Source organism: Salvelinus sp. IW2-2015, linkage group LG33 (genome assembly GCF_002910315.2).
Source record: "Salvelinus sp. IW2-2015 linkage group LG33, ASM291031v2, whole genome shotgun sequence".
NCBI lineage: Eukaryota > Metazoa > Chordata > Actinopteri > Salmoniformes > Salmonidae > Salvelinus > Salvelinus sp. IW2-2015.
In genome coordinates, this window is record NC_036872.1 from 9611067 (window position 1) to 9628183 (window position 17117).

At 43.1% G+C, this 17117-nt stretch overlaps 1 protein-coding gene across 1 annotated transcript in view; it reads right to left on the reverse strand.

The window, feature by feature from the left end:
* The window catches only part of LOC111957920 (nuclear receptor ROR-beta), a 31672-nt gene extending 14939 nt beyond the window's left edge, over positions 1-16733 (reverse strand). Inside the window, exon 1 of the mRNA XM_023979021.2 lies at positions 16411-16733. Within this exon, the coding sequence (XP_023834789.1) occupies positions 16411-16417 (7 nt within the window). The 5' untranslated portion in view covers positions 16418-16733. The remainder of the gene's footprint in view (positions 1-16410) is intronic.
* Positions 16734-17117: the final 384 nt, after the last annotated feature.

Genomic DNA, 17117 nt, shown 5'->3' on the forward strand with positions numbered 1-17117 from the left:
TACATGAGTTTAGAACAGATAGATAGCATATAGATAGCAGATAAATAGCTGCATGAATGATTCCTAGGCCCTCTGACTGGCTGGCTGTGTGGGCGTGGCTGCCCTTTGACCCTCTGACTGGCTGGCTGTTTGTTATCTAAAGGTTATGTAAGAGTGCAGCGCTGGCGATTCCATGGCTAAGAGGAGCTCAGCCACACAATCTCCTCAAAGGGAGAGAGAGAGAGAGAGAGAGAGAGAGCAAGAGAGAGTAAGAGAGAGACACAGACACCAACAAACAGACAGGTGGGTTACAGTAAAGTAAGGGAGACAGTTTTGTAGGGTAGTCTGGTTGGTGCAGTGAGTGATGTTTAGTGAACTGGCACGTGGAGTGTGTTAATTGATTTTTAATGAAGTGAGGAACTCCACTCAGTCTCCTGGGTTCCCAACTCTCTAAATAGAGCCTTAATAGCTTCGTTAGAGGAGATGGAGCATCCGTACATGAGCACTGGCTTACCATAACTCAATTTATAAAGAACACACACACACACACCACACACACACACACCACACACACACACACACACACACACAACACACACACAACACACACACACACACACACACACACACCACACACACACACAACACACACACACACACACACACACACACACACACCACACACACACACACACACACACCCACACACACACACAGCAAGACAACATCAACACCTGAAATTGCCATGTGGTCTCCTGATTAAATGGGCGGAAGTTGAAGTTGATGTGCTTGATGTACATATCCCAGAAAACTTCAAAATAGATAAGATGTCGAAACTGTGGAGAGGGTAATACCTGTCCATCTACGGGAAAATTACCCAGATTAATGTTCTATTGATATCGCAGGTTCCATATTTATTCATGGCTCTACTGACTCCAGGAGAGTCCTTTTTCAAGCCATGCAAGACATTTTTTGATTTCTTTTTGATTTGGAATGGCAAACCATTAAACGGCCACCGTTATATTATGAACATGAGTTAGGAGGGTTAAAACGAGGAAATATTAAGGCATTAAACCTCTCTCGAGATGATATTTAAATCCAAACTGGTTTTGCAGCAGACTACTAAGAGAGGCACATCCAAGGTTCAAAGTGGTCTTTTTGCCGTTATACAGATTAAAACCAACCATTTCCGGTGGATTGATAACGGATCCCTGCTTAAAGTATGATCCTTTTTAAATGAAGCAATACAGAGTTGGTTACAATTCCAATTTTATCCTCCAGAAGAGGCAGAACAAATATTACAGCAAATAATATGCCTAAAACTCCAATGTACTAATAGAGGAAAGATCAAATTTCTTGGGAGAAATGCATAAAATATCATCTTTCTGAATGACATTGTAAATAAGGATGGTAAAATTGTCACACAAGCTATTAACAAAGGTGCTTGGAGATGTATATTCAATCGCAAATTATAACCAACTCATTGAAGCTCTGCCACAAAAATGGAAGAGGCAATTACTCAAAAGAGAAAGGAATTAAATAATTTGTCTGCCTCCAATGAAAAACAATGCATGGCCTAAAATGATAAATTGTCAAATGTATCAGTTTCACTTAAAGTTGAGAGGTTTGATAACTATGCCGCTTCAAATGCAAGATTGGGAACAGGTTTTTTATGTGCCAAAACCATGGCATCGGGTTTATGAACTGATATACAAAACAACAACTGAAGCATCAATCCGTTCTTTTCAATTGAAACTATGATATAAATCTGCATCACTTATGATGGCACAACATGCAGAGGGATGTCACCGGTCACCATTCCTTTTCCTGGTAGCCATCGACTGGATCATGAGAAAGACGACAGGGAACAGGCGAAACGGCATACAGTGGTTTCTATGGACACAGTTTGACGACCTCAACTTTGCAGACGATCTAGCACTCCTGTCACACAGTCAATAGCAAATTCAAGATAAAATACCAGACCTGGACACCACATCCTCCCAACTAGGACTCCATATCCACAGAAACAAAACCAAGATAATAAGGCTCAACAACTGTTCAGCCCCTGGTTCGACCGTGATCTTGCAGTTACTCCACCTCCAAGAATTGCATTTGGCGAAAGGCTCGGCACAAGCACACTCAGGCTGACTGGCTCTCGTTTAGGCAAATGAGAAATAAGTGCACTCAGGCTATCCGGAAGGCCAAAGGTAGTTACTTTAAGGAGCAGTTATCTCTCTGTGGGTCTAACCCCAAGACGTTCTGGGAAACGGTTAAAGACCTGGAGAATAAACCCTCCTCCTCACAGCTGCCCATGCCTCTTAATGTTGATGTGGTTGTTACTGACAAGAAGCACATGGCTGAGCTCTTTAATCACCACTTCATTAAGTCAGGATTCCTATTTGACTCAGCCATGCCTCCTTGCCCATCCAACATTTCCTCATCTCCCACCCCTTCTAATGAGACTATCCCCGATGCTTCTCTCCATATTCCCCCTGCCCCGCTACAAAGTTTCTCCCTGCAGGCAGTCACTGAGTCCGAGGTGCTAAAGGATCTCCTTAAACTTGACCCCAAAAATCCATCTGTGTCAGATGGTTTAGACCCTTTCTTCTTTAAGGTTGCTACCTCTATCATCGCCAAGCCTGTCTCTCCTTTTTGGGGAGGTTCCCATTGCTTGGAAGGCAGCCACGGTTCGTCCTTTATTTAAAGGGGGAGATCAAGCTGATCCTATCTGTTATAGGCCTATTTCTATTTTGCCCTTTTTATCAAAAGTGTTGGAAAAACTTGTCAATAATCAACTGACTGGCTTTCTTGATGTCTATAGTATTCTCTTGGGTATGCAATCTGGTTTCTGCTCAGGTTATGGACGTGTTACTGCAACCTTAACGGTCCTCAATGATGTCTCTATTGCCCTTGATTCTAAGCAATATTGTGCTGCTATTTTTATTGACCTGGCCAAAGCTTTTGATACGGTAGACCATTCCATTCTTCTGAACCAGCTAAGGAGTACTGGTGTCTCTGAGGGGTCTTTGGCCTCGTTTGTTAACTACCTCTCTCAAAGAGAGCAGATTTTCTGACTTTATAAACTGCAGTCTCAGCCACTGCCTGTCACCAAGGGAGTACCCCAAGGCTCGATCCTAGGCCCCACGCTCTTCTCAATTTACATCAACAACATAGCTCAGGCAGTAGGAAGCTCTCTCATCCATATATATGGCCCCTCCCCAGATTTTGTGTTAAATGCTCTACAACAAAGCTTTCTTAGTGTCCAACAAGCTTTCTCTACCCTTAACCTTGTTCTGAACACCTCCAAAACAAAGTCATGTGGTTTGGTTTCCTCTATCGTAATCGCGCCTCTTTCACGCCAGCTGCCAAACTAACCCTGATTCAGATGACCATCCTACCCATGCTAGATTACGGAGACACAATTAATAGATCGGCAGGTAAGGGTGCTCTAGAGCGGCTAGATGTTCTTTACCATTCGGCCATCAGATTTGCCACCAATGCTCCTTATAGGACACATCACTGCACACTATACTCCTCTGTAAACGGGTCATCTCTGTATACCTGTCACAATACCCACTGGTTGATAGTTATTTATAAAACCCTCTTAGGCCTCACTCCCCCCTATCTGAGATATCTACTGCAGCCCTCATCCTCCACATACAACACCCGTTCCGCCAGTCACATTCTGTTAAAGGTCTCCAAAGCACACACATCCCTAAGTCGCTCCTCTTTTCTGTTTGCTGCAGCTAGCGACTGGAACGAGCTGCAACAGACACTCAAACTGGATAGTTTTATCTCAATCTCTTAATTCAAAGACTCAATCATGGACACTCTTAGACAGTTGTGGCTGCTTTGTGTGATGTATTGCTGTCTCTACCTTCTTGCCCTTTGTGCTGTTGTTTGTGCCCAATAATGTTTGTACCATATTTTGTGCCGCTACCATGTTGTGTTGCTACGATGTTGTTGTTATGTTGTGTTGCTACCATGCTGTGTTGTCATGCGTTGCTGCCTTGCTATGTTGTAGTCTTAGGTCTCTTTATGTGTATAGTGTTGTCTCTCTTGTTGTGATGTGTGTTTTGTCCTATATTTATATTGTATTCATTTATTTTAATCCCAGGCCCCCATCCCTGCAGGAGGCCTTTTGCCTTTTGTTAGGTCTTCATTGTAAATACGAATTTGTTCTTAACTGACCTGTCTAGTTAAATAAAGGTTAAATAAAACAACAAATCCAAATGTCCAATCACCCTCAAAGAACCACTGGAGGATGTGATCCCCTTCACCTACCTGGGCAGCATTATCATCAAACAAGGCATGGCAGGTAGCATAGCATTTATGAGCGTTGGGCCAGCAAGACAAAGGTTGCTGTTTTGAATCCCTGAAATGGCAAGGTGGAAAAATCTGCTGTTCTGCCCTCGAGCAAGGCAGTTAACCTCCAACAACCACTGCTCCCCGGGTGCCGATGACGTCGATTAAGGCAGCCCCATGCACATCTCTGATTCAGAGGGTTTGGATTAAATGCAGAAGACACATTTCGGTTGAATGCATTCAGTTGTGCAACTGACCAGGTATCCCTAACTGAGGAGGATGTAAAGGCCAGACAACAAAAAGCAAGAATAACCTTAGTTTCCCTAAGAAACATCTGGAGCTCCAAGAATATAAACACACAAATCTGTCTTTTCAACAGCAATGTTAAGTCAGTGCTGCTGTATGGCTTGGAAACATGGAGGACAACTAAAGTCACAATAACAACAACCTTCATAAACAAGTGCCTGCGACGCATCCTTAACAACAAATGGATGGACAGAGTCAGTAACATTGACCTGTGGGAGCCCACCAACCAGGTATCGGTGGAAGAGGAGATCCAGAGGAGAAGATGGGGATGATGATGATGATGATGATTCGGCCACACCCTTTGAAAGCCCCCCCCTCCAACATCACCAGGCAAACTCTATCGTGGAACTCACAAGGGGAAAAAAAGAGGGCTCCCGAGAAAGACTTGGAGGCAGGAGCTTGAGGCAGATACAAGGAGAACCAGTATGGGGTGGAACGAGCCTGAGAACACTGCCTAGAACAGTGATGGAGAGGAGTCGTCAATGCAGTGGTGGAAAATGTACCCAATTGTCATACTTGAGTACAAGTAAATATACCTTAATAGAAAATGACTCAAGTAAAAGTGAAAGTCACTCATTAAAATGTTTCTTGATTATTTGGTTTTAAATTTACTTAAGTGTCAAAAGTAAATGTAATCGATATACTTAAGTATCAAAATAAATCATTTTAAATTCCTTTTATTAAGCAAAACAGACGGCACGATTTTCTTCTTGTTTCTTTTATTTACGGATAGACGGGCACATTCCAACACCAAGACATCATTTACAAACGAAGCGTTTGTGTTTAGTGAGTCCGCCAGATCAGAGGTAGTAGGGATGACCAGGGATGTTCTCTTGATAAGTGCAGGAATTGGACCATTTTCCTGTCCTGCAAAGCATTCAGAATGTAACGAGTACTTTTGGGTGTCAAGGAAAATGTATGGAGTAAAAAGTACATTATATTCTTTAGGAATGTAGTGGAGTAAAAGTAAAAGTAGTCAAAAAATATAAATAGTAAAGTAAAGTACAAAAAACCACTCCAAGTAAAAATACTTTAAAGTACTACTTAACACCACTGCGTCGATGCCCTATGTTCCCAAAGGAGCGATGGGCCTAAGTAAGTCATTCTCGCCACAAAGAGCATGCTCAATATATATGGCAATGAACAGTCAGCCCTGTTCAGACTCGAGGAAACATAATCAATAGATCATCCCTTTTGGTTCTGTCCTTCGGTGGCTCACTTTTGGAATCAGGTCCAAGACTGGTTGTTAAGTCATAATTTCTGTGTTCAGATGGACCTACAAACAGTACTGTTAGGAGATCTGAAGAACCACGATCAAACAATTGGAAATGTGTTTATACTCTTAGGTAAACAATTTATTTTGGGGGCAATCTCGATAGAAATGGTACAAATAGAGAGGTTTAGACACTCGTAAGACACCACAGTAAAATAGAAGGATGTTTGCAAAAGGAAATAGTACAATGGTAGTTGACTCGGAAAGATGGGTTAGTCTGTGGAAATCTGAGTGTTGGAATTAAGATTAGAGTGATTGGTTGATTGGCTGATTAACTTGGAATCCAGTATGATTAGGAAATAAACATTATATATTGAACTGTAATGTTTTCCACCAAGTCCTTCAACTAGGAAAGAGGGGAGTAGGAGCATAATAAAACATATATAAAAAGGGGATTAGAAATTATGCAGTAATGGTATTTGATAGACTCCTATTCTATCTGCTAATTTCATAGCTGATCCACCCCCCCCCCCCCCCAAGAAACAACACCAATACCAAGCGCAATACCAGCCCTTATTAGAACAGCAATAAACTGTGGGGTGATCTTTCTACCACTAGGTGTTGCTGTATTTCAACAGCCGTAGCGGCTATTTGTGTCAGCGTGAACAGGAGGGGCAGATTGGACATGCATGTTTCATCTATTAACTAGAGGGGACTAGCTACAAAAAAAACACACCCGGGGCTGTACTATGTTCAGCATGCTGTTACATGGGATGGGACCGTGGAGTAGCAACAATAGGGGTTATGTAGCTACTTGCGTTGCTGCTCACACACACACACTCCCAGACCCTCGCACCTGTGTTTTCACTAAGGTCAGCAACGGCTACATTGACCCACTTGGACGGCTCTGGCATCATGGCAGCAGCCGGGTATTGTAGGTAATTACTCAGACCTGTCTGTATGGTTGGCACTGTCTCCATGGTCTCCGTACACTCTGCTGGAGTGAAGAATAACACAGGGCAGGCAAGCAGGGAACTATCCCCCCTCCCCCTTCCCTCCCGATGCCTGCCTGTGTTGTGGGGCAAACATGTCTTTGTCCAGTTGACAGTAGCCATGATGCATCAAGGATGTTAGTTACTCCCCCCTTGCCCTCCTCCCCTCCCTTATGTGTAAGAGGGCACAGGCTCGTCCAGTTTGCCGCAAGGCTGCAATGCTCTGTGGGTAATTGCTCATGGGGCAGGTCTGGGATCAGCTGCGCTGGGCTCATGGAATCCAGCTCTGTGCTCCTATTGTACACCCCAGAGAGGGAACAGAAGGGGGCCACTGGCTGACATTCAACGCATCGATTCACACACACAGACACACATGCACGCGCACAGAACTGTACATATGTATACACACGTACAAATGCACTCATACGTACGCACATGACAGTGTTTCTACAGTGCTCATGTAGCGTTGATACATCCTATGTTTTAACTACAACTGTGTGCATGAGTATACAGTATTTTTCTCCATCCTGTGGAGTATTTCCCACGTCTCCCTTGCATGCCTCCACCCCCCTGCCCACTAGAAATGAAGCCCACACAACACATTGTGGGGTTCCTAGTGAGTGGCCCTGAGATGGGGAGGCATGCAAAGGAGGCGTGGGAAATACTCCACAGGGTAGACCCAATCCCATCGCCCCCAACCCATCCCTCCCACTCCCTGCCCCCTCAGGTCTACCTCTCAAGTACACTGTGCCATCTCCTTCCCAACACCATCCTCTGTGACTTGTAAGGCCTCTCCGGGCTTGACCTCTGACCTTTCTTTCAGGCCTGAGAGAGAGAGAGAGGGGGGGGGGGTGCATCGGACTGGAAGGAACAAGTCCAAGGATGATGTGTGTGACCACAGCACCTGGTCTCTCCCCCTCTACTCTGAGAGCAGGGGTAGCCTACACACTGTGTACAGAGATAATGATAAGAATGATCCAAATCATGTATTTTCTGGAGTGTACAAAAATAAGTAAACGCCTGGAGCACATGGAGGCATGGACACACACACTGTCATCGTAGCATCCCACCTATTCTGGTTTGAGAAAAAATGATTTTGTTGTCACTGCCTGCTCCTTAACCCTCCCTTAACCTCACACTGTTCTTCCTATGGTCTTAATCCTAATTGTAGATGACATTGTGTGTGTGTGTGTTTGTGTGTGAGAGAGGGGGAGGGTAGGACTAATAGGGAGAAAGAGAGCGAAAACAAGAGAGCTATAGCATTAAAAACCTGCAGATTCTACCACATCTTGGTTGGAGGACACTAGCGAATCACATGGACCCAAAGGAATGGAGGCTAAACATATCAATTATACTAAAATAAGTGTTACCGTAATCCACAGACAAATTAGTGGGCATACACAAATATGCGGACCAAACTACAAGGGGAACCAAACTACAACACTTGCCGTGTGTTGAGAGAGAGAGAGAGAGCGTGAGAGAGAGAGAATGTGTGTGTGTGTGTGTGTGTGTGTGTGTGTGTGTGTGTGTGTGTGTGTGTGTGTGTGTGTGTCTCTCTCAGGGATGGACGCTAATAGCTCGCCTCAGGCCACAATTTAACTCAGTCTAACAAGGTTTTCCCCAAAGTGGCCCCAGGGGCATCTTTCGCAAAGAGCCAAATTGATCACAAAGACAATCAAAGTGTTCGCTTCACCTGCACTCTCGCTTTCCCTCTCTCTCTCACAGACACACAATATCAGTATTTTATGAAAATTAATATGAAGGCACTGCTTAAAACAAAGAGGCTATAATGAAATATTACTTATTTTTTTATATAAGGACACTATTCAGAGCACTGAGGTTAGAGAAGACCTGGGTTAAAATACTATTTGAAATCTTTCAAATACTTTGAGCGTTTGCTTTGGCCTGTCTGTGGTACCAGATGGGCAGGGTTTATAGTTGTGGGAGCTACCAGCAGGTCAGTACCAGCAGATCTGCTACTGAGGTTCAAGATGAAGTGCAGCTCACAAGAGAGAAATAGAACTGATGATGCCCTGGAGAATTTCCTCAATGAGATTAGCTACTGACGCTAACACAGGCTAATCTTTGCCACTCACAAAACGCTAACCCCTATTAGAAGCTCATCCATATAGTTGACACAGTAAGTGCTATAAGTATGCTACCACAAACTTCCTTCTATGGAATACGATGGTGGGCAATACCTTTTTAATAGCAGCTAATTGAGTTGTAGAATACACATGCTAAATGCATAATATAAAATAGTCTTCAGAAAAGAGCTTTAGGTAACTAAAAAGGAGTTGCATCCATGGTAGCCATGGTCACCTTCTATACGACGCTATTAAGTGCACAGAAATTACACCTAGTTTCCTCCCAGGACATAGTAAAGTCTGGAATGTAACAGGGACATAACGCAACACCACAGTGCCTTCAGAAAGGATTCACACCCCTTGACTTTTTCCACATTTTGTTGTGTTACAGCCTGAATTTAAAATGGATTCAATTGCAACTTTGTGTCACAATACACTATAATGTCAAATTGGAATTATGTTTTTATAAATGTTTACAAATGAATTACAAATAGAAAGCTGAAATGTATTGAGTCAATAAGTATTCAACCCTGTTGTTATGTCGAGCCTGAATAAGTTCAGGAGTAAAAATGTGCTTAACAAGTCACATAATAAATTGCATGGACGCACTCTGTGTGCAATACTAGTGTTTAACATGATTTTTAAATGACTACTGCGTCTCTGTACCCCACAAATACAATTATCTGTAAAATACTGTATAGAAAGGCTTATGTTTGGGGCAAACACATCACTGAGTACCCCTCTTCATATTTTCAAGCATGGTGGTGGCAGCAACATGTTATGGGTATGCTTGTCATCGGCATCGACTAGGGAGTTTTTTAGGATAAAAAGAAATGTAGAGCTAAGCACAGGCAAAATCCTAGAGGAAAACCTTGTTCAGTCTGTTTTCCAACAGACACTGGGAGACAAATTCACCTTTCAGCAGGACAATTACCTAAAACACCAGGCCAATTATACAGTGGTTGCTTACCAAGATGACATTGAATGTTACTGAGTGGCCTAGTTACAGTTTTGACTTAAATCGTCTTGAGAATCTATGGCAAGACATGAAAATGACTGTCTAGCAATGATCAACAACCATCTTGATAGACCTAAAGAATAATGGGCATATATTGTACAATCCAGGTGTGCAAAGCTCTTGGAGACCTACCCAGAAATAATCCCAGCTGTAATCACTGCCAGAGGTGATTCAAAACATGTATTGACTCAGGGGGTTGAATACTTATCTAATCAAAATATATTCGTGTTTTATTTTCCGTTAATAATTTTAAAAAAAAGTGAGAATGGTGGAGGCTACTGTAATGCCTCTAGAAAGTACAGCTAAGGGTTCTGCCTGACTTCACACTGTGTCCAAGAAAAAGACACCGCATAGACGCATGCACGCACACAGATGGTGAATTGCACACATCCAGAAAGCTGAATTAACCGCTCACATGATCTGATTGTACGATCACACGATCTGACTGTCTTTATTTTTTTCCTTTCCCTCTCCCGTCCCTCTTTCCCTCTCCCGTCCCTCTTTCCCTCTCCCGTCCCTCTTTCGTCCCTCTTTCGTCCCTCTTTCCCTCTCCCGTCCCTCTTTCCCTCTCCCGTCCCTCTTTCCCTCTCCCGTCCCTCTTTCCCTCTCCCGTCCCTCTTTCTTCCTTACCTGTTCTTGTATCCACGTGACTCACGTCATGATGACTACCACCCACAATAGACACGTCTAGTTACTACTGAACAAAAGTGAGCTGATGAGATCAAAGTTCATTCCCATAGTGCACCACATCACACTCCACCATACTAGCAGGGTGCCTCTGCTACCACCACCAGCCAGCGTATGGATACACTGCATAATTGAGAGATACTTCCAGTGTGTTTAACAAGGACATTCTAAAGAGAGAAAGGCTACTTCTTTAACTCAGGGTCAGGCAGCACTGGGGCGATAGCAAGAGATCCCTCACAGCCAATATAAACTAGATGCAATGTACTGCTAGTCACACACACACACTCTCTCTCTCTTTCTCACACACACACCCCACTGACTGAACATATTCCATCCCTCTCAGCGGGGTATCGCATACAATCCCTCAGACACCGAGGAATAAAATCAACAGCAGTCGCTAAGTAAGCGCGCTTGGATGCCACCCTCACGCTCAGAACCACTGGGACCACACACTGATAGAGAAGCACGGTCTACAGGCTGCTGTTAACCACATTATCTCAAACACACTGATAAGTCAAACATGCAACAGCAGGCAGACACACACACACAAACCCTCACACACACATTAGCTCTCTTAATTTGAGTTGAGAGCACAAGTGATGGAAGAGCAGACAGGTCGAGTGAGGAGAGACAGGGACACAGGGTTAGAGCAAGAGCAGTAGTGTAAAGTAACTAAGTCAAATGTCTTTCAAGTACTACTTAAGTCGTTTTTTGGGACCATCTATACTTTACTATTTCTATTTTTGACAGCTTTGGCTCCACTACATTCCAAAAGAAAATATGCACTTTTTACTCCCATACATTTTCCCTGACACCCAAAAGCACGTGTTACATTTTGATTGCTCAGACAGGACAGCAAAATGGTCCAATTCACACACCATCAATATAACAAGTTGTCATTCCTACTGCCTCTGATCTGGCAGACACACTAAACACAAATACTGTGTTTGTAAAATATGTCTGAGTGTTGGAGTGTGCCCCTGACTGTCCATAAAAAATAAAAATCGGGCCGTCTGCTTTGGTTAATATCAGGAATTTGATGAATAGCTGTTACTTTTTAGTTTTACTCAAGTATGACGGTTGAGTACTTTTTCCACCACTGTACTTAAGTATATTTAAAACCAGAAACTTTGAGAATTTTACTCAAGTAGTATTTTACTGGGTTACTTTCACTTTTACTTGAGTAATTTTCTATTAAGGTATCTTTTCTTTACTTTTCCTCAAGTATGACAGTTGAATACTTTTCCACCACTGACCAAGAGACAGAGGGGATAGAGGAACACAGTTACAGAGAGAGAGGCTATACATACTGTAGTCATACGTGGATGAATTGTGTGTGTGTGTGTGTGACACAGTGTGTGTGTGTGTGTGTGTGAGTATGTGCGTGTGTGTGTGCGCGTGTGTGTATGTGTGTGTGTGAGTAATGGTGCAACGCCTCAGTGTGGAGGATTAGCTCTCCTGGCCCAGGCTTTGAGTAATCTTTCCCCCAGTTACATAACACTGGGCCATTAGTCAGTAACACACACACACACATACATACACACACACATATATACACATACATACACACTGTACATATACAAACGATGAGTCTATTTTCCTCTATACTGTTTCCTCCCACCAACTAAGGTGTTGCTTGCTCCTTCCCCACAAAGAATGTTACCCAGTGAAATAAAGTTTTATGTTCCTAATTATGACAATATAGAGAATGCTGTTCAAGCTGTGGGTAATGTTGATGAGATGAGATAGATCGTGTAATGTGATATAAATGATGTGGAGTAGATTATGTAAATTAAACTGTGCACCACAGTATAGATTATGCTGTGGATTGCTTCCGTAGACCTTCAGGAAGCATCGATCCCCTGATAACGCCGGGATTGGCTGATCAATGCAGATGCAGGATGCCTCAAATTCTATTGGCATTGGGACCTCATGCATGGCATTGTGGCTATTTGTGTTTTACAGGCCAGAGTTGAGAACAGAGTGGGTGTATGTGTTTGTGTGTATTTGTGTGTGTGTGTGTGTGTGTGTGTGTGTGTGTGTGTGTGTGTGTGTGTGTGTGTGCACGAAAGAGAGAGTGAGATAGTGAGAGAGAGAGAGAAGAGGAAGATGTAGAGAGAGAGACAAAGTCAGAGAGATGATGGCGTGTGGCGTGTGGGGCCTTCTGTGGTGCCGTCTGTAGATTATGGAGTGTGTTGCCGTCTCACATCTACCCACCACACCCCCTTCATCACCCCTCTTTCTCTCTCTCTCTCTGGAATTCTGTATTTTCCAATAGAGAGGAAGTGTGGGAGATTGTGATTGACACCTTTCACTCAGAGAGGATCACATAGACCACACCCAACCCCTGACCCATCCCCCTCCTGCTCTGGACTGAACTCAGTGACCTATACCGTCTATGGGAGGGTTAGCCTGTGTGAAAATGGCATTGCATTGCAGTAGTGTGTCATTGTGTGTCTGTGTGTGTGTCTGTTGGAATGCATTTGTGCATGTACACACATACAAACATATACATATTATTACATTGTGCGTTTGGTCACCTGTGTTAGGCTTATGCATGTATGCATATCTGTGAGCATGTGTGTGTGATCATGTGTGTTTGCATGTGATGTGCGCATGTGTGGTGGCATCATAGTATTATACTGAAGGTGTATCTTGTGGGTCACTGTGGATGAGGGTGGGAGTGTACAGTAAGTGTAGGTGTAAAGGTACACGTGGTTCCAGAAGCCCCCTGGCCAAACATAATCAAACCGAAAGAAATGAACCCATCTGCAAATATGATTTTTTTAGGTTTCAAACCCTAGGAAAAGATGCAAAAAGAACCTCAAAATTAAAAATTATTCAAGTCGAAAGGACAATTTTCGAAATAAAAAAGTAGGGTGTTCATGATTAGAATGATACAGAACTTGAATAAACCAACTATTAACGATAGGCTATAGCCCTCTCAACAAAATGGCTTTCAATTATTTAATTGGCAATGAAAATGTATGGGGAGGTTGAACTTGGGAAACAAAATGCTTGGACCCCAACCATTAAATCCTAAAGACGAAGTAATGGAATGGAATCAGACAAATTAAAATAGCAACAATTAATCAAAAGCACTTAAAAAACATTTGACCCTGAGCGCGTTCTTTCCGTATGCGTTTCGGGTGCATCAGATTATAACTATTTTCAGAACGTTTCCTTCTCGTCATTGGATAACTGCTTGTCATTAAATAACGGAAATTGAACAGTATAAGACGAGAAACTTTTCTCTTTTTCACCACAGCATTTTCTCCTTCCCTTGGTTGGTTTTGATCATCATTCTAGTATAGGCTACATCATCGTCCGTCGGTCAGCCGGGACAGGAGGTTTGACAATTGCTAAATGATCATTAAAAAAGGCATATGAGGGGGGCTCTATTTTTCATAACCTCGTGGATGTGATTGCATTTCTCTGTGAGCAGTGCAGACTCCACAGGCTGCGAAGGTTGGGAGGGGCCGCGTGGCGCACACTGATTTAATTCTATCTGACAAACCCTTTGGGGCGTTCAGCAGGATAGACGGAGAGAGAAAGACAGGAGGACAGAGAGACGCTTCGGGCCCTCTTCTACCCACCACAACTATAAAGCCGGAGATTTCGGCATCCCCCCAAGAAGCCCATGCACGAGAGTGGTCGCAAAGCCCAATAAAGTGTGAGTGTAGGCTACAGTTATTGTAAGGTGGGCGGGGAGAGACGAGTTAAGTCATTTGCGAGAGAGAGAGAGAGAGAGAGAGAGAGAGAGAGAGAGAGAGAGAGAGAGAGAGAGAGAGAGAGAGAGAGAGAGATTTGTCCTCCACAAAGTTTTCGTTCTCTTTTTTCTCCAGGGTTATAAGAGAAGGCCTGCTAAATTGCTGAAATGGCTAATCTCAGAGGCAAACAGAGGTGTATTTTAATCCTTCTAATGTTGAATGAGGCGCTTCATTTTCAAAGCCAAATAGCAATAGCATTGGACTCGATAATATGAATGTAAAAATAGGAAAATACTGTTAATTAATATCACAGAATATTGTTGCACTTTGAAAAAAATATTAATTAATTAGTCTAAATATTGTCTTATAGCTATATAGCCAACAATGGGCTTAGAATAATCATAATTATTATTTTAATGTTATTTATTTTAAGAGTCATTTCTGTACGGGGCATGTTGTATCTTTAACGATGACACACTCAAATTAAGCTCGCCATTGATAATCTATGTTTAACGTTAAATTGCCCATAATTCAGTACAGTTTAGTTTAAAGACACTTTATTAATATCAACACAATGGCGTTTTTGCATCATTTGTCATAGGTCTATACACCTACAACGAAGGAATGAGAATGCAGCCTGAACAACAGAGATATAGACTCCCTCTAAGTGAGGCTATCACCTGTCTTTCATTGAACAAACTGGTTACTTCATTTAGACTTTTACACTATCATAATATTTCCTGCAGGCTTATATTCATCACGGGTTTCCGTTTAAGTGATGATAGTTATTTTACAATTCACAAGGTAGCCTATAGGCTAGTGGTCATACAAATTAATAACACTAGACCTACGCAATGACAACAAATCACGGAAATGTTCATTTTCAATTATTGGACAGAACAGCATTGCCACTATGTTTCGTTAGTCTGACATCATTTGTAGGAGTAAATGGTAAAACGGGCCTACTAGTCAGTATTAAAGGCCTTGGATCCAATGCACATGATTGTAAGGGGAGAAAGAGGGAAAAAGAGAGAGCTGTGGATTGAACTTCCATCTCGAGGACATGGGAACATTACCCTCTCTCTCTCTCTCTCTTTCTCTCACTCTTTCGTGTGTGTGTGTGTGTGTGTGTGTGACGTGGGGGTCACTAATGTTGCATTTCGATGCTTACGGAGCGGTGCTGCGCTTGACTGATGGATATGGGTTAGTAGAGCGCACTCCAACACAGAAGCTCCTTGCTTGGCCCTATATCACCACGGAGGTCTGTAGGACACAGCCTATACATAGAAAACAAGCTTATATTTGGGGTTCTGATGGGGTACGACAGTTGAACGAAGCTCATGAGGCATGTCTAACTTATATTCTTCAAGAATTAATGGGTACATATCATTTCTAAGTCCAAAAAATGGATGCTGCAACTGCAGATTGCCCTTTAAAGACAAAAATGTCTTAGCATTTTTTTATTCAGAGAGCAAACATGTAACGGCTGTGTGTCCTGCAGCCCATGGTGCTATAGGGCCAAGCAGGTGTTCCAACGTGTCATGCGCTCTACTAAACCATTTACATTTCTCCAGCCCCATCCCTCAGCTTTTTGCCGAAACAGGGGTGGGAAAGGCTTTGTTATTGTTTCAACTGCGAATTGCCGCTTTAAATCGTCAGTGCCAATCGTTGACGGAAATAGTTGACGGCAATAGCAAATGATGTCCTTCGTGAAGATGATCTCTATTCAGCCAGAGCATCTGAAGTCTTGACGCTCCTCCAAACTAAATAGTGTTGAGTTAACTCCAACACTGGGACGTTAACTCACTTATACAAGGTGTTTAAATGGGCCATACGTGGACGTCTCATGGAGAACAACACACACGCGCACACACAGTATAAAGATCCGAATAGGTTACTAAATAGTGAGACTAAATGGCAATTGTATCCTCAAGCTGGGGCTAATAGACTGAGGCATGAGCAAGTTGGAAGAAAAAAAACTTCCCTAGTAAAGTTCACACAGCGCACACGCAACAGAACTACAGTACGGAATGGATGTGGGGAATACCAGTGATGTGAGTGGGTAGATGCGCCCGCTATTTAAATGAGCTGTCAAAAGCAGTCGGATCCTTACCTCGCATGGTGGTGTTTGTGCGACTCGCTTCCGAATGCAGCAGTCATGAAGAAACAAACATAAATACTTTTAAAAAGCAAAATCCTCGGGCAAAAAACAACAACAATGTTAATGTTTGCCGTCGTCCACGTTCATTCGGGGAGTGTTGTTTCTGTGCAAAAGCATTCCAGACCAGAACAGGCTCGAGCTTGTTGACGCGCTGGGCAGAGCGGAGCAGAGAGCGGGCCGTGGAGTGTGGAGAGGTGGTCAGACGGTTTGAGTCGTCCGCTCAGCGAGCATGCGGCTTTTCACATGACATCTGCGCCTGAACATCTACGGGAGGTTTTCACTGTTTCCCCCGGCGGAGGGGAGAGCGCTAGAGAGGTTTAGAGGAGCAGGGATTGGACTAGCACTTTCTGCTCCTCCCACTCTCGACGTCCCCAATAATGAGCCAGTGTAGTAGCCCATAGCATACTGTAGGCCCTAATCCACCACGTACCTTTATAACAGTGGAGATACTTTAGTTATATCGTCCTCCCTAATATGGTGTTTACAAACAGTTAGTTAGCCTACAATAACACATCATCCAACTATCTAACAACCATATTTCTACAACATTTTATAGACTAAAGAGGAGCGTTTGGGTTCAGGCTGTGTATGCCTACATCGTCAATAATCTTTAGAGTTGACTATGGAAAGGGGTCAAAATCACACGTTTCTTTAATTTC